This window comes from Anomalospiza imberbis, chromosome 28, assembly GCF_031753505.1.
Source record: "Anomalospiza imberbis isolate Cuckoo-Finch-1a 21T00152 chromosome 28, ASM3175350v1, whole genome shotgun sequence".
NCBI lineage: Eukaryota > Metazoa > Chordata > Aves > Passeriformes > Viduidae > Anomalospiza > Anomalospiza imberbis.
In genome coordinates, this window is record NC_089708.1 from 1 (window position 1) to 22,503 (window position 22,503).

Genomic DNA, 22,503 nt, shown 5'->3' on the forward strand with positions numbered 1-22,503 from the left:
GGAGAGCCCCAACGAGGGCATCACCGACTTCCTCACCGGTAGGTGTGTGCGCTCGGTCGGTTCTGTGGGTGGGAACGGCCGCGGCCCGGCTGCTCTCACCGCGGTTCTCCTGCAGAACTGGCCAACTACGAGCGCAATGTGAACCGAGCCATCCACAAGTACAATGCGTACAGGTACCGCTTCCCTCCCGCCGCGTCCCCGTCCCGGGCCCCAGCCCGTTCGGGCGCTGACTGGCACTGTTCCGTAGGAAAGCGGCCTCGGTCATTTCTCGGTATCCGAGCAAGATACAGAGCGGGGCCGAAGCCAAGAAGCTGGTAGGTGCTCGTGTCGGTGTTGGCGGCGGGAGGATCTGGGGCAGCCGGAGCGGGGACGAGGTGCTGGGGGTTCCTGGGACGCGTGGGAGCAGCCCCGCTCCTGCCAGCGCCTCCTTCCGGTACCCGAATCAGACTTCGGGGACGCAGATGAGGTGTGGCCACTGTGGGGGTTTCAGAGCTGGAATGGGCATCCCATCTGAGCCTCTGCCTGTAAAAATATCTTTTCCCTTTGCCCTCTTACTCCTTTGTTAATTCAGAGATCTTGAGCAGTAAGAATCAAAGCCTTGTTCAAACTTACTGCTTCGGGGAAACTTGATATAGCCCTTGTATTACAGTGTTTATGCCATTTATATTGTACCCTTGAATTCTTGTGCTCTTTCATGGTCCAGTATTTTATTGTGGTCTTGGGTGCCCATAGTTCTTTCTGGACTCTAAATTCTAGGGAGTTTTCCTTGCTTCCCACATATAATGACTTTAAGTGATTTTTAAGTTAACTTGTTTGTACTCACCCCCAATATTTAGGATGGAGTGGGTGCTAAAATAGCTGAAAAGATAGATGAGTTCTTATCCACTGGAAAACTACGTAAATTGGAAAAGGTGGGTTTCTTTCTCCTGTTCTGTATTTCTCAATAGCTGCTTTTCTTGATAACTTGCAAAGTAGCCTGTTTGTTCATTGCTGTTGTTGTCCCTGGAGAGTCTTAGGAGTGGTGAACACAGGAGTGTATGGTAAGTAGAAATCAAGGATTGAGAAGCTCAGACAAAGCCTCAAAACTGTCTATTTATTAAAATATTTTAGCTTACATAATCAGCATGTGCAGGTCTTCTATCAGAAGTGGAAATCTGTTGCTGGAAGGCTGTGGAGTTTTGTGCTTTAGGCCTGCTGTTGGCCTTAGCGTGGCCAGTTGGGTGGTTTTCAGGCTAGTTACATGTGGCATAATAATGCACCACACTGCCCTTGGTACTGTTTTGCAGTGACTTACAGTGAACCTCCAAACTAGAGTGTGACTAATCTATTTTATCTTCTCAAGGCTTCATTTTATTTGTTTGTTTATTGCAAATGGAGTAAAGAAGGATTTGGGTTGCACTGTTTTTTGGTGGGTTTTTTTTGTAGATTCGACAAGATGATACAAGTGCTTCTATCAACTTCCTGACACGAGTCACTGGCATTGGGTAAAAGTTTCTTGGGGTGTTTTCTGGGCTTTTTTTCCCTGTTCCTGTTCATTTGATAGACTTAGGAGCAGAATTTGGGTGATTGCACATAATGAAGAGAATGAGCCTGAGCTGATAATGTAATGCCCACACTGACACACTGTAGTCATGATTATGGGATGGAATGATGCAAAAGGGTATAGAATTATGATCTATGGACTTTGTGGTAGAGGAGTGGAAGTGGAAAGCTTCCTGACAGGGGAAGGAGAGAGATGCAGGTCAAGAATGGAACTGTGGAAGTGAGACTCTTGCCTCAGGGTTTTCATAAAAGGAGAAGCAGAGCCTCAAAGGAGGCAACAAAACAAAAACAAACAAATAAAAAAAGCCCATCAGAACTCTGCTGCAATGTTATCATGCATTTGGTATTACTGTCTGAAGCAATATTGCCTATTTGCTGTGACTTTTTAAATTTCTTATACATCACTGTATAGTTATATCAACGCTAAAAAATGTGCAGGCCAAACTTTGGCTCTCTGCTGACCAAAAGCATAAACTGAAAATGAGTATGCTGAAAAGATGTAAGCATCACAAGGAACCTCAGTCTTACTCTTTAAGAACCTACACAGTTATAAATCATTCTAATGTCTTGTTCAGTGCTGTAAGATTCTTGCTGTTCCTGATGCCAGATTGCCTTGTCTCTTTGCAGTCCTGCTGCTGCTAGGAAGTTTGTTGAGGAAGGAATTAAGACTTTAGAAGGTAGGTGTGAATATGGGGCCTTGGTTCACACTCCAGTAATCTTTTTTTCTGTCAAGCTGCCTCTTAAACAGTGGTACTGTGGTAGCATATATGCCCTAGGCTTTGAGGAGGGCGTGTAAGATGCTAAAGCTAGTACACAGGCTTAAGGCATTTCATACATATCCAAAGTACAGTACATGCAGGTTACGTGGAAGGTAACAAGGACTTTGGTGGTCTATTAAGTCTTTGTTGGAAGTGCTCTGTGCATTTGTGGTCATCCTATCAGCTGCTGTGTAGGTAGTTTGAAATTCCCTCCTTTGAGGTTGTATTCTCCTTACGTATCCTTTATGTGCATCATCTTTGCACTGATGGAAACTTACTGTAAGATTTTTAGTCCTCAGTTAACTATTTTGTTTGGATTCTTTTCCAGATCTAAGAAAAATTGAGCACAAGCTGACCCATCACCAGCGAATTGGGTTGAAGTAAGCTTTCTTGGGTATAAGTGGTTGTGTTTCTAATGACTCCTTCAGACACCAGGATGTAATATAAGGTTACACAGGCTGAGTAAGGTTCCCTTCTTTCTGTGCTCTACGTGCCTTTTCAGCAGTTATTTAGAGCTTTTGTTTCATTTGGGTTGGAAGGCTTAGTCTCCATTCAGAGGGACGTTAATGTCAAGTGACTTCTTCAGTTAGCTCATGGAGAATCACTTTAGCAATGTTGTGGAGTTGTTTCTTCACAATCTGCATAGAAGTGGCCCAGGCTGGTTTTTTACGTGCTGTGAACAAGGTAACCTTTGCATGTCTGAATGTGAGAATGCTATGCAGAATGTGTGTTTGTCCCTCAGTATTCATCAGCTGGATTGCTGTTTGTTGAGTGTCTCTTCGGTGTGGTAGTTCTGGAAGAACTATAGCTGTGTTTGTCAGTAGCTGCAAGTGAACCAAATAAAGCCAATGGTGTTTCACTTGCCCTCTTTTTCTCCACAGTCAAGCAGCATGCTGACAATTTGAGTTTTATGGTGGAAGGCAAATATATCTGGAGCTGTATTTGAGTTGCGAGCTTCCATTTAGCTCCTTCCAACATAGGTCACCTCTGACCATGGGTGGGGAACCTGTTCCTCCTGCTCGCTGGTGGGCTGAGTTTTGTCAGAAACCTTCTATATTTTCAGAGGGCTATGTAAATATTAAGCAATTGGTTATACAGTAATACTTCTCCTACCTCATAGCAGCTCTTTGCATACAGTGGAAATACTGAAACTGGGTTCTGAGCATTGTCAAACTTGCAGTTGTGAGTTTTTACTGTCATCTTGCAAGATGTTTTCTAAGATGTTTGATGAGAGTCAGGAGCTTTTTGTGATGTGACAGTAGTGTAAGTTACTATTCTTTCCTCTGATATACGTTTAATTTACTAAAATTTTAAAATGCTGCCCCTGCCACTCTTTCAGATACTTCTATTTTTATATTTGCAGATACTTTGAAGATTTTGAGAAAAGAATCCCAAGGGAAGAAATGCTGCAAATGCAGGTAAAAATCTCATTGTTAAGAATGTGATGTACTGATGGCCAGTGAATGACTGGCCACCTCTAAACACGCTTCTTTCCTTTTTACATAGGAAATTGTGCTCAAAGAGATAAAGAAACTGGACCCAAATTATATTGCTACAGTCTGTGGCAGTTTTAGGCGAGGTTGGTATTCTGTGATCTTGTTATCTTTATTTTGGGATAGTAAGCAAGACAAGTTACAATGTATGTTGTTCTTCTTGACAGACTATGCTGGAACCTGGCTTTTCCTGTTAGTATTGTCTTGACTAGCTAGTTCAGTGATGAGACACCTGCATAAATCCTTGCTTCTCCATTCTTCCCCCGTAAAGAGTAGTATCTTGTAACATGAATTGTTTGCTTTGTTTTTAACAACATTAACAACATTTGTGTTTCATTGCTATAGAGCACAAGAAATTATTGGATATTTTCTTATGTATGGAGAATATAAACTTTTGATGAAAGAACAAGATTCTTTTGCTTTAAGATTATTTTTTGTTCTGCTATCTCTAATAGTGACCATTCCCTGCTAGAAAACCATGTTTATAAGAAGAGGTAAGATGTATGTACACCAACATTAGTATACTTTGCCACACATGGGATTTTTCTTTGCTTCTTTCTTGCCTAGGTGCAGAGTCAAGTGGCGATATGGATGTTCTCCTAACCCATCCCAGTTTCACATCCGAATCATCCAAACAGGTGCATTTCTCAGATGCCACAGATCAGAACTGTACATTTCATATAATCTCAGACTTGTATTGCAGCTTTTTGTGGTTTTGTATTTACTATAATATTTAACTTTTCTCTTGGATTACCATGTTTATTTTGAGGAGTTACAATTACTTCTCAGGTCCATGTATTATGTTGCATTTCTCTTGTGGAACTAGTCAATATACTTATTTTTACCCTTCTCTCCTTCCTCTTTCTGTCACATATATTCCCCCACCCCCTTGAATTAATGTGCTTTAATAATGCAGAACTGTAAAGCTAGCTGGATTAAAGGTAGACTGACTATTTCTTTATGTAGCCATAATCATTTAGATGATAAGAAACTGTCCTGCTGCCCTTGTAATCTTTTGGGACTAACGCTGAAGTAGTATTAATGATAGTGGGGTTTTTTTTTAATTGCCTTCCTTCTATAGATTTGTTGTTTAAAAGCTGAATTAGATTTGTCATTTCCAACTAAAGGCGATCTCACTCGGGGGTATTGGTGGAAATTGTTTTTATGTTGCACAACTGTAATTTTATTAGCTTTTTTCCAGTATTATTGTTACATTTTTTTCCGTTTTGGTCAAATTTCATGTAGAATAGTACATACAATTATGATGATGTCCTGTACTTATAGGAGCCTCTACCTAGTAAATAGGTAAGATAGTCTTTTATTTGTGAAGTAATTTCTTCTTCTTTGGTACCATTGTTCCTAGTCAAAACTTTTGCATCAGGTTGTAGAACAGCTGGAAAAAGTCCACTTTGTCACAGATATGCTGTCTAAAGGTGACACAAAATTCATGGTAAGAGCTTTTTTGGTGGTGAAGGATGTTGTGGGGGGATTACTTTTCCTGCCAGAAGCTAGAATGAATACAATTGCTTGGGTTGCTGGAACTGGGGGTGATGTGTGTTTGTTTTTTTAATTCTCCCGCTTGCATCTCATAAGAATTTCCTGCAGTTAACTCTGAGGGAATACATTATGGTAAGATTTCAGTATTAGAAAGTGTACAGATATTTGTGTAGTTCTAAACCCTGCTGACATAACCTTCATCACATATTGTCAATTGTGTCTGTATTGCTGGATGTTTCCTGGAACCTCAGCATAAAATCACATCTTCAATTGCACCAGTGACCACTTCTGTAACTGTGTCCTCAGGATCTTGGAAACATTTAGCTTTGATCTCAGAACTATGTTTACCTCATTTTGTCTAATATAGAATACACTTTTGTCTCCTTTTGTGTCAGTTTTGCTGCAGAACAGATCTAATGGATAAGCTACTAAACTTAGGATATAATAGGGAATATGTGGGATGCCTAAAGCAAGTAATGAATTACAAGAACATTAATTTTTTGTGTCCCATGGGGCAACTTGCTGATATTCGTGCATACTGAAATGCCTGATAATAATGAGGACAGGGAAATTAGGGCCCTTCCTGGTGCAATAAAAATTTAAGCAGTTGTATGCTACAACAGTTCTCACAACAGTGTAAAATAGTGATTCACTGTATGCTGATATCTGGCTGTTCTAGTAAAATATTTATTCAATTCAGCAGGGATTTAACTTTGCTTTCCAGGATGGCTGAGGATTATTTAGAGGTTGTTTAGGGGTGGGGAGGTAAAGATGGTTCTCAAATCTGTTTAATTTCATCTGACTTTCTCGCTTGCCTTAATTCCTCATAGGGTGTCTGTCAGCTGCCAGATAAAGAAGATGGAACAGCTTATCCACATCGCAGAATTGATATCCGGTACATGCATCAAAATCCCCCCACCCAAACCCCTAGTTTAGCTGTCTGCTACAGAGTAGGCATTTGCATCAGGTTTTTTCATTCAAATCTCTACTTCCATGTTCAGAACATGGCATTTACTAGGCTTCTAATGCCTTTGCAGTGTGGCAGCCACTGGACAACTGCCAGTAATTACAACAGGTTGTTAGCAATAATGCTGTGCTTCAAATCATGATGCTCTATTCAGATTCAGAATTGTGTCCTATTTTATTATCCTGCTGTGACACTGATTCTCAGCAGAAGTGCAAGCACCATAACCAGGTAGTGGCTGAACACCAGTAACTTCTGGGTAAGGGTAGATACACTGAACCTTTCTTTCATATGCAGTTCCTTTCACTTTCACATCTGGCTTGTGGGAAAACTAAATGTACAGAGTTGCAGAATGTAGATGCATAAATACAAAGTAAATCTACAAGCGTTGGAACTACTGGATTCTAAATAGCTTGTTACTTCTTTGTTGTATATTTATTCTAAGTCCTCACTTTTACTTTTTATTCTAGGCTTATCCCAAAAGACCAGTATTACTGTGGTGTACTGTATTTCACAGGAAGTGATATATTCAATAAGAACATGAGAACTCATGCTCTGGAAATGGGCTTCACAATCAATGAATATACAATACGCCGCCTGGGTGTTACTGGTCAGTCTGAGCTTTTGCACAGAGTATTCTTTCTAGTTACGCACTTTGTGTGATCTCCTTCAATGGGTTGCAATTGTTTCAGAAATACTTCTGATAAATGCTATAGTTTGTGAAATTCTTCACGGTGTCCTTTTTGATATTGGGCACCATTACACCAAGAAAGGGCAGCCTACTTACATACAGGCAGCTCTGTGGCACAAAGTTACCTATTGGGCCTCCTAAGCTACTTAAAGTCTTAGTGATTTAAAGATTTTTTTCTGTGCCATGCACAGCACATATTTGGTTTCCTACTCTTTTCACAGGGTATGTCATGTCATTCAGTTGCTTTGCTTTGGAGGAGATGTGATTATATATACCCACACACAATTATAAATTTATTTAACTACGTAACCACTTGGCCTTAAAGTTAATTCATTACCTTATTTCCTTTGACACTAATAAGAATCAGTATGTAAACACTATGAAAATTTCATGGAGGGTGGGGAGGTTGTTCTGGGTGGATTCTTCAGGGTTTTTTTACCTACAGCAGTTTTGTCTTAATCTTGCAATGCATTTGGCATTTCTGAATGGTACAGACTTTCCACCTTTCAAATATCCTGTGTAATTTGCTTGTAGGAGTTGCCGGAGAGGCCCTGCCAGTAGAATGTGAAAAAGACATCTTTGACTATATCCAGTGGAAATACCGAGAGCCAAAGGATCGGAGTGAATAACTAACTGCTTGTCTAGGTCTATAGCCTACAGAGATATTTTCATAGCTTCTTATGAAGATGTGAAAGTGCATAGTCTTATTTTGAATGTTACTTGAAAAAGGTTATATTACTGATAGCTAAAGCAAGTCCATGGCACTTGAACAGAATGTGTCGTGAAGATAGATCCTGTGAGATTTCCTTTTCATATAGTCACAGAATAATTTGGGTTGGTAAATGTCATGTAGTCCAGTCCCCCTGCCATGAGCAGGGCCATCTTTGACTAGAGAAGATTGCTTAGAGCCCAGTCCAATCTGACCTTGAATGTTTCTGGGGATGGGGCATCCAGCATCTCTCTTTGTATCTTATATATATCTAGATACCAGAATGAAAAAGCAGGCTATATCATGAAGTACTCCTGAAGAGTACCATTTTCAACTACTCTCTGTGTCTCATCATACCTGTGTTAAGTGTCTTGGTGCAGTGCTGAAGCTCATGACGAGTTGCTCCTGTGTACTGACTTCTAAAATCTTTCAGTATGGGCTATTTGCTAGGGTGGCCATTCTCCTGTTGCATGTGAACTGTGAATTTTGTTACTAGATATGTTGTAGTACTATTGATTGCAGTGCTCTGTGTTTCGTTCAGCTTGGTCTGATTAATTGATGCATTGCTAGTGCTCCTGTAGATCCAGTCTGCCCTTTTTAATATGCAAACCTGTCAAATCTTATTTTACACCTCCCCTTTAATATTTGGGAAAGGTAATGAGTATTTTGGATGTAAGACGAGGTCTCTTCAAGAATGCATTACTAGTTGTATTTGGGACAGGGATTCTGTTGGTTAACTTAAAAATTTTCAAAGTAGTAAACTACTAGCTTCCATGTGTTACAGAGCATTAGCATGGAATGTATTGGTGCTATTGTATTTGAATACTATTTCTTATTTTCATCTCGCTTAAGCCTGCAGAACAACTACATTTTCAACTTGTTCTTATACAAGGAGAGTTCATCAAGCTGATGCTCTTACTTATCCATTTATTTTCTTCCATTTTACTTGTTCGGAGTTTTAATTATTTTCTGGGAACGTTCCCCAGTGCTAATGCATGCAGTAGTATGTAAGAAAACTAGAAGTTAACTTGGTACTATGTGAAGTATTCTGATGCCTCATTGTAAAAAAATATATATAGCTGATATATTTAGTATTTACTTCAGTAATCAATAGGAATAAACAAATTGAATATTCCATCATGAATATGTGATATGTTTTCTCCTCGAGCCAGGTCTTATGAGCTCTCAGAGAACCTATCACACCCAAGATAGCCCAGCTACCTCAAATGGCATAAAATTAGCAGGGTGGCTTCTGAGGTAGTGTTGGAAACAGAAAAGTTTTAATAAAAGGCAAAATAACAAAGCTCTTACAGAGAAAAACCTGAGCCAGGGGCAAGAGGTTCTTGCTCCTGCTAAAACACCCTACAAAAGTGATTACATCTTTTGTTCTCTTCTTTTTCTAGTGAATTACTTAGGTGGGACCTTTTGGCTTCTGTCCAGTTGGTAGCCCTAAGTTTGAGGCGAAGTCCCAAAGGTCCTATGAGGTGTGTTTTTACCAAATTGAGGAGAGAAACTTCTGGGCTTTTTTCCTTTTTAAGTAGACAAAGGATAATTTGGCCACTCTGTCAACAGGGGGCACATTCCTACAAATGTGTAGTGGTGTTTGATTATTATTTTCTTCACTGTAATTTTAGAAGATCAAAAAGCAGTTTACCACGTTTACAAATGTTTCCTGGCCAGCACACAGCATTACACTGATGCCTTCTCCATCTTCAACAGGTAGCCCAGAAGACTACTTTGTCTTGGACCTTGACACAGAATTCGTTGGCTTGCAGTCCCTCTCCATAAAACTGTGAATTCTTCTATGTGCAAAAAAAGAAAATATCTTCTTTCGAGAGCTTGCTTGTTTTTTGTGAATTATATAAATATACATTGTGTCTTTTTTTTTTTCCCTCTCCTTTCTCTCCCCACTCCCTCTATCTCAGTTCCCTGGCTTTTCTTCTAGACTTGTACTAGACTGCAAGATGTCTGGTAATCGTAGGAGGCAATAGCTGTGAACCTTATCACAGGGAATCTGTGTAATTGGGCATGTACTATACTCTTATTTGGGTGCATAGACAACCTTATTTATGTGCAGAATAACAGCTGAGCTTTGTCAACGATACTAGCTGCACCATTCTGTCAGTGTTTGGTTTTGTCCTAGTTGCAGTCTTACCTTAAGAAGATTGGGTGGGCCTGTGTCCTTCCTTTGATTCAAGGCTATAGTTGCTCTAAGGGGTTTGTCTGTGCAGAAGTTCCAGACGGGGCTGACAGTGAGTTAAGGAGGTTTGCTGATCGAGGTTTGAGAGGGCCTTTAGTGCCCGCTGGAGTCTCGTACCGACTCTGACAGGCTGGGTGAGGCGGGGCTGCCCTGCACAGCTCCCTGGGCGCGGGGCCTGCGGCACTGAATACCTCCGCAGGAGGCGCCTCTTCTGCCCCTCCGAAGCACAACTTCGTGTCGCCGAGAGCGGAGGCGGCTCCGGCTGCACTGCAGCCTTTCGTCGCACCGGCGGGAGGCCGAAGCGCGCTCCTACGCGCGCTCCCGCCGCGCCGCCATGCTTTGACCGCGCGCGGGATGGAGCGGGGCCGCGCGGCGGCAGCCCACCCAGGTGGGCGGGACCGGAGCCTGGGCGCGTGCGCAGCGGTGGCGACGCGCATGCGGGCGTGGGGGCGCTGAGAGCCGTACCGGAGGCAGCGCGGGCGGCAGGTAGCATCAGGGCCGCGGCGGGGGGCCGGGCCGGGCGTGATAGGGCCTCGCGGCGCTGTCCGCGTGGAGCCCGGTGCCGTCCTCTGGGCCGGTGCCGTCCGAGGCGGAGGCGGGCGTCCCCTGAGTCACCTTGCCGCGGCGGGGCTGGGCCAGAAGCCCCAGGGGGCGCCGGCCCCTCGCTCCGGCGGCAATTCGTCGTCCACAGGCCCCCGGGCTGCCGAAAGGGCAGCCCCGGGACACGGGCCGGCTCTCTCTCTGAGACCAGGCGGCCGGGGGTCTTGCCAGTTGCTCCGCTTTCTCGGCCGGGAGGCACGAACTTATGGGGCGGCTGCGACCGAGTGTTCCTACGGCGCCGGCATTTCATCAGGGAGAGGAAGAGGCGCCGGAGCGCGCCCGCTCCGTTACCCGTTACGTAACGCGGGCAGTGCCGGGGGCGGGGGCGGCGCTCGCGCTCCCGGGGCCGCGCAGCCGGCGCCCCTCTGGTTCCACCGCGAAAGGCGCGTGTCGGTGGTCGTGGAGAAGGCCCCGCCGCATCCGTCAGTTAACATGAAACCGGCCTCACGGTTATTGTTATTTCTTTTGCAAGATTTTTTTTGCGGGTGGGGGTTGGTGTTTAGGGGAGTTTTTGTTTTTCTGCAGACTTATTTTAGAAGAGAAAGACTAATTTTCCACCGGGGAAGAGTTTGCCTGCCTTTTTACTGTGGGTTTTCTGGTGCAGAATCCCTAAATTGTGGTAACTAATAAAATGTATCATCTACGCTGCAATACTACATGCCCATCCATTTGAGCTATGTTCTCCTATGTAGTTGTAACAGTATTAGGAAATGTACCCCTATTAGCAAATTTAGTTTTTGCTGCTCTGTGTGCACAGTGCAGAAATACTTACTGATGGCTACTGAACAGTATACAGAGATCTCTTTCCTATTTTTCACATCTCTGAAAAAGCTTTCGTTGAAGTCACAAGTGTAGATGGAAGTGACACCTGTTTTCCTTTGGAATTGTTAAGCGTTGACAGCGTTTGGAAGTGTTGAGCGTTGAGGTCCCTTTCAGAATGGGTCCTGTCACAAAACCAGTATTTCGTCATTATCAGAACAGCAATAAGGCTCCTATGAGTTCTTTTTGCAATGTAAGTCTGTAAGGCCAGCATACGTAGTGGAATGTAATAGCTTGGGTTCAGTGATTCTAAATGGATTGGCTTTTATAAATTTTTTGAATTGAAGCTTGTTTTGGACAAAGCAACAATAATGCAAGGATGACTTTGATGAACATTTTTCAAAGATCTGACAGTTCTGTATTGGTGACGTACTCAGAGACTACTAATCATAGATGTTTATTAATGCTTTGGATATAGTTTGCATTTTATGCTTTTACAGCTAAGATTCTTACAGCTTCCTCTGTACTTCAGATCCAATGGCTGTCCCACCATCATACTGTGACTTGGGAAAGTCTGCCAGGGATGTTTTCAACAAGGGATATGGTAAGTAAGATGAGGATGGTTTGATTACCTTTCAGATTTTTCCCTTAGGCATCTTGAAAATGCCTGTAAGAACATGAGTACCTCAGAGATTCCCTAATACCTTACCAGCAGAGCCCTGGAGCATCTAGCCCCTTCTGATTCTGAACTTTGGACATATGTTATGATAGTACTGCAGTGGCAAAGAGTTCGAGGGGAAAATTACAAGTTTGACCTCAATATGCACTCCAGACTAGTCTCTGAAAAATGCTGCCTCCTTTTTTTGCCTTCTGATTTATCTATTTAGAGTCATTAAATCAGGGATACTGATATAGATTGGCTGTAGGAGACCACATGTGGCAGTAAACAGGTTCCTGAGGAAGAGTGACCTTTATGTTAATCAGAATAGCCTCTTGTTAAAGCTGGAGTGCAGATATTTTCACAGTATTTGCATTCGTTCCTTTTCTGGAAACAGTACTAGAAGGTGTTGATTTTTTTTTTAATTTGAGTTTGTGTGTAATAAAGATTTCATTTGTATCCCAAATCCATATGCTACATAAAACTAAAATGCACTGTGGTCTGGTCTCTCCCACCCTGCAGTTCAGGCTTTGCTAAGAATCAACTCAAGTTCCCTGTTTTAGAGTCAGTTACTTCAAGCTTTTCTACTTAGTGCAAGGGCCAGATATTTCCCTAGATTCAGAGCAGACAGAAAAGGAAGAAAGCAGTAGTACTTCTGTATATGGCACTAATTGAAGTAAGTTGAAACATATTTTTTTGGAGTAGAGAAGAAAAAATTCCTGCCTGAAATCAGAAATAAAATGTAAACTAAGTAAATCAGAAGACATGGTTAACTGTATTGATGGGTCCTAGACTGCAGGTAGCTACAGAAGGTGGAGGTACTTCACGGTTGGTATCTGTTATGACTATAAATTATGAGGCAACTTACTTTGAGTGGTCAGAATTCCTTCAGTCATTCTTCCCATAATCCTTGTAACCCTCAGTATGATCAACAACTGTTTAAACATGAAAAGTGTTTCAGCCCTACCTGGCTTACTTTGGGTGTGTTGAAAATAAGAAGCCTTGTTTGTATCTTTCAGTGAAACAGGTGCTATGTGCTATTTTATTTTCAGGATTTGGAATGGTCAAGTTAGAGTTGAAGACCAAGTCTTCCAGTGGGGTGGTAAGTATTTGGGGCTTTCAATATCACCAGCATAGCAGTGTAAGGACAAATTCCTGAACTGATAACAAGTATTAACTTGCTAGCAGGTGTTGCTTCTCTCTTTCATTTCTCATTTTAAAACTCATAGCTGACTGAGATATTTCTACAATAGTATTAAGCTGATGTAGCAGTACTTTTTTTTCTGTGGCATTCAAGAATTTTTGTACACCTTATTGTTACTTTCCTGCCTGTTCCATTGGCACATCCCAAAGATGAGTTTCTTCCCCTTACATAGCTCTCATTTCTACTTATGAATGCAACTGAGTTTCCCTGCGGTTACTAGTTTTCATAGGAATTTTAGTCCAGAGGGACTTTTATCCAAAAGGTCAAGGGACAAGTAAGCACCGGAGTTTAACTTAACTATGTTTTCACTCATTTCCACTGTGCTTAAAATTCAGGACTTAATTAAAACTGAAAACAGTCCTGCAGTACCCTGTATGTAGAATTTGAGAGCTTAAGTAAGCTTTAGCATTCCAAGTAACAAGAATCCTGTGATCCCCATTTTAATGATGGAGAAATGGAGCTACCTCACAATTTCACAGGAGGTCTGGCAAAACTAGGAATGGGTGTCATAATTTTGATCTTTAACCACAGGCATACATTATCTACTAGATAATATTTTTCTTACACTGACTCTGAGTTCAGCATGTCTTACCGCTCAGTGCTGTTCTGATTGGTAAGACGAGTCGCTTCTCAGCCTACTTTGTAACCGTATTTGCCTGAGCTCCCTCCTTCTCTTGCATTCTTATTGTGCAAATGGTGTAAGTCCTTACTTCTGTAGTACTGCATTCTGTCTCAGTTGAGCTTTTGATGATTACTTGCGTTGTGCACCAGGAACGCGTGGACACAAGGAACTATGTGGTCTCCATACTATGGCTGCCTCTGTTTACTGACATCTCTTGATAGGCAGTTTTCCTGGCTGGAAGTTTTGATTCTCAAATAATATGCTAATAGTTAATTATGCTGTCTTCTGATTGTGATGGAACATGAACAACTGTATTAAGTTCTAAAATGGGCTTTTTCTTTTCCATGCGATTTTCTCTGGATGTTTATCCAGTTGGTAAGAATGGTGACTGTTTTGACATGTTGGCTCTTTATTGCTTTGTCTGACAAGGCTTTCTGTGCTGCATACTAAGTCATTTGTAAACTGTTGAATTGTTTTTAGTTGCGTTGTTATTCACGCTGTACAGTTTGACTGTGTCCATAACCCTAGATATGCTGTATGATCCATGTATGTAAAGCCATTTGCAATCTTTGTCCAGCAATCCACAACAAGAACGCTGTAAAAACAGCAAGAGGGAAAACAAGATAGATATGGTATTGGTACAATTGTCTGTTGCTTCAGGTTTTGAGCTTGTTAGTGATTCTGATGTAACAATAATAGAGTTTTGGGGATGGAGATGAAGTTAGGAACAAAGCGTGAGAACTAATTCATACATGGATACGAATAGCCTCAGATTGTTACGACACAAACATTTGGGTGTTTTTCCCATGGACTTAGAAAACCACAGTGATAGTGTCTATTGATTATAACTGCTTCATAGATTGCAAGTGGTTTTGCCTACTAAGTGCACAGCATTCCTGTAGATGGTGGGCACCATGAACTAGAAGGACAGTGAGAAGCTATGCTTAACTGCTGATGCAGACTGGCGTGTGACATGGAGCCAGAATGAGTTTGATTTTTCAGCTAAAAAAACTTCAAGAAATAATGGTTTGGCAAGATGTTCTAGTTTACACAGATAAAGACTGATGGCAGCAGACTTCTGTCTCTGTGGTGTCTGCTTCCAGAAGCAGATTGAGTTCTTGATGCCTGAAAGAATGCTTTGGCTCTTGATCATATGACAATGCAGGGTTTTTTATTTCCTTTGGCTTTGAGACAAATGTTTACAATCTGTCCTTTACTTGATCTGAGAAAGAAGCCAAGCTTTTTTTAATCAGTTTCCTGTTCTAAGATTAGAAGAAAGTTACTTCTGAGTTTTGATGCAGGTTTGAGACATCTTTACATGGAATTTATGGAAGTGACATTAGAACAATTATGACAAAGACTACTTTAAGACATAGCAATTATGTCTTAAAGTAGTCTTAATACATCCTGACTTCTGTCACATGTTTTGGTAGCTGGCTAGATGTGTTACATAACTGCTGTGCTGTTGCAGTAGTGCATTATCTTAAGTGTCTCCTCCTGCCCCAGCGGCATCCCTCACCACCCCAAAATGTGTGTAAGGAGTGTGACCTGTCTCCCCAGCACTTAACAACCATTTAAAGACAGTCTTTGTATCCTTGTATACTCTGCAAAGTCCAGAATTGTCAAAGTAATGTACATCCAGGAATACAGTCCTGGAATGAGAAGGATCTGGAAAGTCAGGGTTCCAAAGCTTGGATATGTTGGAAATGGATCCTGCCATCTCTTAAGCACTGTATCCTTCAATACTTAAACTTCAAGAGAGACAAAACTTGTAAATGTAGTGACAGATTATTTATCTTCCTTCAAGGGAAATATTGGAGAGATGAGGATAACAAATGAGAGCAGTTCTCAGACGCTTCTTAAAACCTAACTCGTACACCTTGAGCTTACTACTGCTGCAGTGTGCCTGTTCACTGCTTAATATTCAGCTGTGTGTGAAACACTGCCTCTTGAGCTATTCCAGGAGAGATGTATATTGAGATTTCAAGTCCACTAAATAACAGGAAGCTCTGGTGTGTGAAGAATTGACCGAATAGCATATTACAAAATGCATGTTCCACAAAATTCAAAGTTATTTTTTTCATTACACTACTGAGTGAAGGACCTGACAGAGCGATGTCAAGGTGCTCAGGTCAGGTTACTTTCTGATACTGTAAAGGAGAAAAGGTCTGCAATTTGAAGGTGCCTTATGAAGGGTGACTTAACTTTTGAAGTGGAGTTATTGGCTGAGGGAATGAAAGAGAAGTTGTGGGGGAAGATACTAAAGTCATCACCACAGTATATGAAGAGTCTAAATGACAATAGCATAAATGGTAGGGGGAACCACAATGTTAGGGTGCAGTAGTTGGTATGAAAAGCATCAGTTCTCCAGAAAACATTTTCACTGCTGAAACATGGCAGGGGGAAATGACTACAATGCAAAAACACACAAGATGTTCAGAGACATGTGAGAAAATACTTCTTTTCTTTTTGCTATTCACCTAATTTGAATGTAGGATTGCTTTTAGAAGGGGGAGTGGATTTCCAGGACTGCAACAGGTGCTTTTCCATCCACAAATGAGACAGTACTAGTAAGATGGTAAAGGGAATTAGAGGAGATTGTGAAGAAAAATCCAGGAATATATACAGCTTTGTATCCCAAGCAAGTATCTTTTTATATCTGGATACAGAGTCACATGAAAGTACAGAGCAAATTGTGGAGTTTTGAAATAACTACCACTTTGGCAGTGAAAGTCAGAAAAAGGATTTTTTGATGCATAAGCATGGGAAAAAGTATGGTAAAGTTAAGATGCAGGGTAGCAAGTAATCAAACTCCCGTGATGAGAAGTGAATGAAGATGTCAGGTCTTGGTGTAACAGGGCTTTTGCCAACCTAGGCAAGTTCCAAGGCTCTTATCAGTACACCTCAATAAAAGAAATATTCAGAACAGAGATGCCAGAAGGAGTAGCATTTTGTGATGCAAAAGAAATTGTTTTAGGTGGGGATAGGGAAGAGGAGCATGATGATTTTGAGGGTTCTGTCAAAAGGCCTAAGGGCGTGAGTGCTGGCACTTGACAAGTGGAAAAACTGAATGTAATAAAATATAAAGACTGCTGAAACTCATGATTAGCTACTTAAACCCTGTGATTAGCTCAGTTGATTAGAGCATGGTGCTAATAACACCAAGGCTGCGGGTTCGATCTCTGTATGGGCCGTTCACATAAGAGTTGGACTTGATAATCCTTCTGGCTCCCTTCCAACTCAGACTTGTTTTGTGATTTTGTGATATTGTGCTCTTGACAGGAATTCACTGCAACCGGTTCTTCCAGCACGGACACAGGCAAGGCTTCAGGCAGTCTAGAGACCAAATATAAGGAGAAAGACCACGGACTTACATTCACTCAGAAGTGGAACACAGATAACACACTGGGAACAGAAGTTTGTGTCGAGAATCAAGTAAGACTAAGTAGATACTTTGGAAATGTGTCTGCAACTGGTATGAGACTGTATTGAGATGAACAGAAAACACTGGAGAATGAAAATTGTACAAAAGTATCTGGAGTATTAAAAGAAGTTACGTGTATTTGCAGAACACACAGGCTGGGAGTGGGGGGTGCTAGGTGATGATTTGGGGGTACAGTTACTGCAGTTACAGGTGTGTAGAATTACCTAGCTTAGTTGAATGAACCTAACTATGTAGAATTGTCACTGCTGCAGCCAGGCAGAGAAACCAAAGACAGGTCTCATAATTTTAAATGCTTTAATGTATAAGAACTCAAGTTTGGCTGCCTTGAGATTGAATATATTTTGTAAGGTTGAAGAGAAAGATGAATGTTTTCAGCTTGGCACTGCTTACACAAAGGGTTGCTAGCGTGCAGCACTCTTAAAACACAGTTCTTTTTGATATTATTATGTTTATGCCTTTCACTTAATGCCTCAAGGTAATGATGCCAAAGATAGTAAAAATTCTGTAGTGCCATCTGCCATGTATGGCCATCGTGTTTGTACTTTCACCTGTGCTTTAAAATAGAAAGTGCTGTTTAGCTAGTAACAAAGGTGGGGGAAAATGAGACGGGTATGTGCTTTGGCCTGTGAAGAAGTACTGTGTCTTAACAGAGTATCTGTAGATTATGAGAGATTTTTGAGCTACGGTATGGACTGTTTGAACTGTAAAGAGTAAGGAAACATGACTTGAGCAGTTTTCTTTCTGTCATTATTCTGTGAATAATTTTCTTGTGGTCAGTGTCATCTTCCTGTATGTAAAAACAGGAAGGTTTTACAAAGTCTGCTGTTAAAGGGCTTCCTTGTGGGAAGTCCTATTTTAATCCTTCATCATGCAGCATCTTCAGATTTCATTGTAAATCATGAGGGAGACATTATAGTTCTATTTTGTTTTCTCTTTAGACAGGAAGTAAGAGTACTACTAGTGGAATATAAGAAATTATGTTTCAACCGATTTTTGAGCAGATGTGTAATTTTCTTTGCAGTTGGCTGAAGGGTTGAAGGTGGCTCTTGACACTACATTTGTACCAAACACAGGGTAAACATTTTCTATTACCTTTATCTACAGACTGCTAGAATTTCCCATAACTTCTAAAAATACTTACTCTGCTCATTGTGTAAAAGCTCAGCATTTATTGGAGAAGATTCTGCAGTCACTGTAGAATCTTCTGCAGGCAGTGGATAATACTTAACTCGGAAGGACAAGTTCTGCTTGAAAGCATTCTTCAGCTTTTTGGCCAGTGGCAAATTTATTGTTCTGCAGTAGGTACTAATCTCTCTCCCCTTAAACGACTAGGTCTTCATGTTCTTGACAGTCCTATGGCTGTCAAGTCAGTAAAGCAAATTTTTTTTTTTCTTTTTGCTGATGCTTTTGGCCAAATGTCTGTGTGCAGTTGAATGAGGAGGTAGAATGGGCAATGGAATAGCACTTAGTTGTCTTTCTCTGTTCTCATGTACTTAAATTTGGTAAGTAGTAGAGCAAAGGAGGGCTGTTTATGTCTGAATAATGCACAGAGATTGAGACTGCTTTGCAAATAAGGACTGGTGTTCATTTATTGATGGGGAGAGCCTGTCAGAAGACTCTTTGAGTTTGAAATACTGCTTGGATATGAGGAATTAGAAGCTAAGTCAAAAATGAGACCCCAGGCCTAGGTATGAGCGACAGGCAGCACAAGTGTTCTGCCATGTCTTGAGTGGAAGAGAAAGGAGGTTAGGGGGAGAATGAAAGAGGCGGTAAAGTTTTGTCGTAGTTGTATTTGAATTGGCAGCAAAATCAACAGAGACATGCATCGGAGGGAGAAAGAGGTATCACAAGAGGGACAGAAAAAACAGACTAAGTGGATGATGTCCGGAGGATGAAAAAATCTGGTTTTGGTAGAGGAGACTGGTACCCAGCCGTGAAGAAAGGAAAGCAAGCACTGCACAAGAAAGGAACAGTGGAGAGAACCAAACAGACAAAAATTCATTGAAAGACAGACATTGCTGCAGGTTTATGGACGCTCCTGAAATAAACTGATGATGCCATAACACATTACACTCACAGAGGAAAAAAAATTGAAACCAGATGGGTTTTAAAGCATTAAGGAGAAACAATTTTGTCTTTCTTGCTTCTTGAGGATTGTGTGGAGTTTGAGGTGGTAGGGAGAAAAGCGGCACCAGGTGAATATAACTAATACCATTATCCTTATCCTGTGCCCTCTTTTCAGCAGCAGTTAAGTTTCGAGTAGGGAATACAGTAGTTTCATTAACTGGCCTTAAGGAACATGCATATTGGAATAAAACTACATATATTACATACTTGTGTACTACTGCGGATAAAACTGCGTGTTTCTGCAGGAAGAAGAGTGGAAAGTTGAAGACCACCTACAAAAGAGATTATATACATGTAGGCTGCAACGTAGACATTGATCTCTCTGGACCAACTATTTATGGCTGGGCAGTGGTGGGCTATGAAGGCTGGCTTGCTGGCTACCAGATGGCTTATGATACAGCCAAGTATAAGCTTTCACAAAGTAACTTTGCCTTGGGATATAAGGCAGGAGACTTTCAGCTGCACACTAATGTGTAAGTATTACCTGAGCCTAGAAAAACGACAGAGGAGCCACATTATAGGAATAGTTAGCAGTAATGGCTTTAGGTCAAAGGTGGGTGAAGGGAAGGGGATGCTGATTTGTTTCCAGTTAATTTATATTCAGTGTTTTCATTTCCAGTACAATTAAAACAGGGGCAACTTCCCATCTCTTGACTGTCTTGACACCTTGTTTCAGAGCAATTTTGGGGTTTGTATATCTAAGATGGTGATGCAAAGGTCCTTTATGGTAATTTTTAATTAAAAGCTGTGAGCTTTAACTTCTGTAATGGCATGAGACAAAAAAACCCTTCATTTAAACTATTGTACCTTCTCCCCCTCTCCATCAGACAGAAAGTTTCTCCCTGAGAAATGGCCAAGATGAAGGAGAAAGGCAGCTGTAGCATTGTGTTTGTTTCCAGCTGTCATCCCTGCATAGCTCTAGTCTTGGCATTCAGATGGCCTGAGATGCTTTGAAGATGGTGTATTTAAACAACTGTAATGCCACAACATGGTTTTCAGTCTTCTCATTCCTGTAACTGAAGTCTCCTTTATGTGTTACTACACAGTGGCAGTACCCACTGCCACTTTTTTTTTTTTTTTTTTTTTTTTTGTCAGAACCTCAAACTGTAGGTCTCTGGCCATTGCAAAGTCCTGTTCCATTCTGCAAAGCAAAACATGTTTGGTGTAAAAAAAATATGAGCACCAGTCTGCCAGCTCCAGCTAGGAAGTAGTGAGCCTGTTTAGGAGATAATGATCAAATGATTATGGGGAAGGGTTAATCTAAGGAGTTACTAAACAAGGCAAGGCTTGACACACTTGCATCTATTACAAACAGGAATGATGGCACTGAGTTTGGTGGGTCTATTTATCAGAAGGTTACTAATAAGGTTGAGACATCAGTCAATCTTGCATGGACTGCTGGCAGTAACAACACACGTTTTGGTATTGCTGGAAAGTACCAACTGGATGACAAGTCTTCTGTTGTGGTAAGAACTTTGTTACAGAAATGAGTATTTCAAGCTCCCCTAAATACTGAAACTTCATGTTACGAAGCAGTTGCTTTAACTAGTTACTGAGGAAGTATGGTAGATTGCAAACTGTGGCTTCTGATGTGGTTCAAATTTAAATTGGGACCTCACACATCACACTTGTGAAATTATGGGGGAAAAGAAGTCCTAAATATAATTTTGTCCATAGTGAAATAGTCTGACTAGTGTGCTGCAAAATGTATTTTAAAAGGTAATGAAAGGACACAGTGTCCTTTTAATTTTGAAATCCATAATGAAAAACCCTATTAAGGTTACAATGGTGGAAGTTAAGCTGAGCTTACAGCCCTCTCCGAACAGTAAGTTAACCCTTGAAAGTCAGCTGACAAGTGAGTGTTTTTAATACTAAGAATTGAAGTAACAAGCATTTATGTTTCAAAACAACAGGTTCCAGGACCATTGAACCAAAATTAAACATGAGAAATACTATTGTAAAGAGCTCAAAGAGTAGTAATGCAGAAAGGGGATTGCATATTCATGTATTTCTTGCTCATTAGAAGCAAAAAGAAAATCACTCCTGAGTGATGTGAACAGGCTCTGAGGCACTGTAGTAAGTAGCTCTTTAAAGGATATTAAGACATAATAGAGGAGGCAGTGAAGAACAGCATGGCATTCTGTGTAGGCAGAATTTGTGTAGGACTACTATTTGCTGAGAAAAGGAAAAGATTGTAACATGCTTCTAATAGAGATTCGTCCACAAGTAGCTGAAGAGCGTTAATACCTAAGCCCCCTTCTCAGGGCACTGGGACACTTCTGTAATATTTAAGTATTCAGTTTATAAATACTGTGATTTTTTTTTTCTTGTAGGCTAAAGTGAACAATGCCAGCCTCATTGGAATTGGTTACACTCATGCCCTCCGACCTGGTACGTAATTCTCACTGCAAATGGGCAAAAATAGCATTAAGTACTACACTGTGGTTTAATTCACTGTCATCTTAAAAACACAGTAGACGAACAAAGGAGCCAGAAGTCTGTACACAGACTCAGAAGTAAAGGATGTCTATGTACACAAGTTCCTGTGGCAACTAAGCCACGTTAGTGAAGTCAAGTAGCTGAGGCAGAGAGCACTGTACAGGGATCTCAGCGTATGATGGTTCTCATGACTTGCTTTTGTAGGTGTAAAGCTGACACTATCAGGCTTGGTTGACGCCAAGAATTTCAGTGCTGGAGGTCACAAACTCGGGCTGGGATTTGAGCTGGAAGCCTAACACAGCTTTAAGTAAAACAACTGGTGGTGCTCTGGAAGATGAAGGAAAAGTGTACCCCACGCACTTCAGCCTTAATATTACTCTGAAATTTGAAGAAGTGTGAACTTTCTACTCTTCCCAAGAATGACTTTAACCCAGTGCTGAAGTCCAGAGTGTGCCAGCACAACAAAGGAAGACACGTGAAGGAATGCATAGAAGTTGTGATGTTTGTGCCACATTTCAGTTTCCTGTATTTTAAATCTGTTTCAAAAAAAACAGAAGAAAATCCAGCCTCTCCCCACTATTGTATTGCATTTTGCATGTCCTATACTTCATGGCCTTTTATAAAAGGAGGTCTCTGTGCTGTAGTGGAAATTTGGGGTTACGTCAGAATGAAATAAATTAGTCACGGTCAAAACACAAGGTTGGCGTCTGTTGACTCTTACCAAGTTTCCATCCAAATGGGTTTTTTGGTCTTTTTTTCTTTTCATGCAACTGTAAGCACAGTTAATAGATAATC

General features: G+C 41.2%; 2 protein-coding genes across 2 annotated transcripts; both read left to right on the forward strand.

Moving 5' to 3' along the window:
- Positions 1-6: 6 nt before the first annotated feature.
- POLB (DNA polymerase beta) lies at positions 7-7,808 on the forward strand. Its single transcript, XM_068174611.1, has 14 exons — positions 7-38; positions 116-173; positions 248-314; positions 837-911; positions 1,426-1,484; positions 2,170-2,219; positions 2,629-2,680; positions 3,664-3,718; positions 3,807-3,879; positions 4,361-4,431; positions 5,157-5,243; positions 6,121-6,185; positions 6,725-6,864; positions 7,480-7,808. The coding sequence occupies exons 8-14, from the start codon at positions 3,704-3,706 to the stop codon at positions 7,572-7,574; spliced, it is 546 nt and encodes a 181-aa protein (XP_068030712.1). The 5' UTR covers positions 7-38; positions 116-173; positions 248-314; positions 837-911; positions 1,426-1,484; positions 2,170-2,219; positions 2,629-2,680; positions 3,664-3,703; the 3' UTR covers positions 7,575-7,808.
- A 2,447-nt stretch (positions 7,809-10,255) lies between these two features.
- VDAC3 (voltage dependent anion channel 3) lies at positions 10,256-22,406 on the forward strand. The gene is made up of 9 exons (XM_068174565.1): positions 10,256-10,340; positions 11,746-11,817; positions 12,924-12,973; positions 16,980-17,132; positions 18,164-18,216; positions 19,515-19,742; positions 20,585-20,735; positions 21,603-21,660; positions 21,913-22,406. Exons 2-9 carry the CDS (start codon positions 11,751-11,753, stop codon positions 22,002-22,004), a joined length of 852 nt encoding a protein of 283 aa, XP_068030666.1. The 5' UTR covers positions 10,256-10,340; positions 11,746-11,750; the 3' UTR covers positions 22,005-22,406.
- The last annotated feature ends 97 nt before the right edge of the window (positions 22,407-22,503 follow it).

What these genes read in the sequence shown, in the direction of transcription:
- POLB (XM_068174611.1), top strand. An exon ending in CATCGCAGAATTGATATCCG is followed by an intron (nt 6,186 to 6,724) that starts GTACATGCATCA and finishes TTTTTATTCTAG; the next exon opens with GCTTATCCCAAAAGACCAGT. An exon ending in ACGCCGCCTGGGTGTTACTG is followed by an intron (nt 6,865 to 7,479) that starts GTCAGTCTGAGC and finishes ATTTGCTTGTAG; the next exon opens with GAGTTGCCGGAGAGGCCCTG.
- VDAC3 (XM_068174565.1), top strand. Translation starts at nt 11,751, where the DNA reads ATGGCTGTCCCACCATCATACTGTGACTTGGGAAAGTCTGCCAGGGAT. An exon ending in TGTTTTCAACAAGGGATATG is followed by an intron (nt 11,818 to 12,923) that starts GTAAGTAAGATG and finishes TTTTATTTTCAG; the next exon opens with GATTTGGAATGGTCAAGTTA. An exon ending in TTTCAGCTGCACACTAATGT is followed by an intron (nt 19,743 to 20,584) that starts GTAAGTATTACC and finishes TATTACAAACAG; the next exon opens with GAATGATGGCACTGAGTTTG.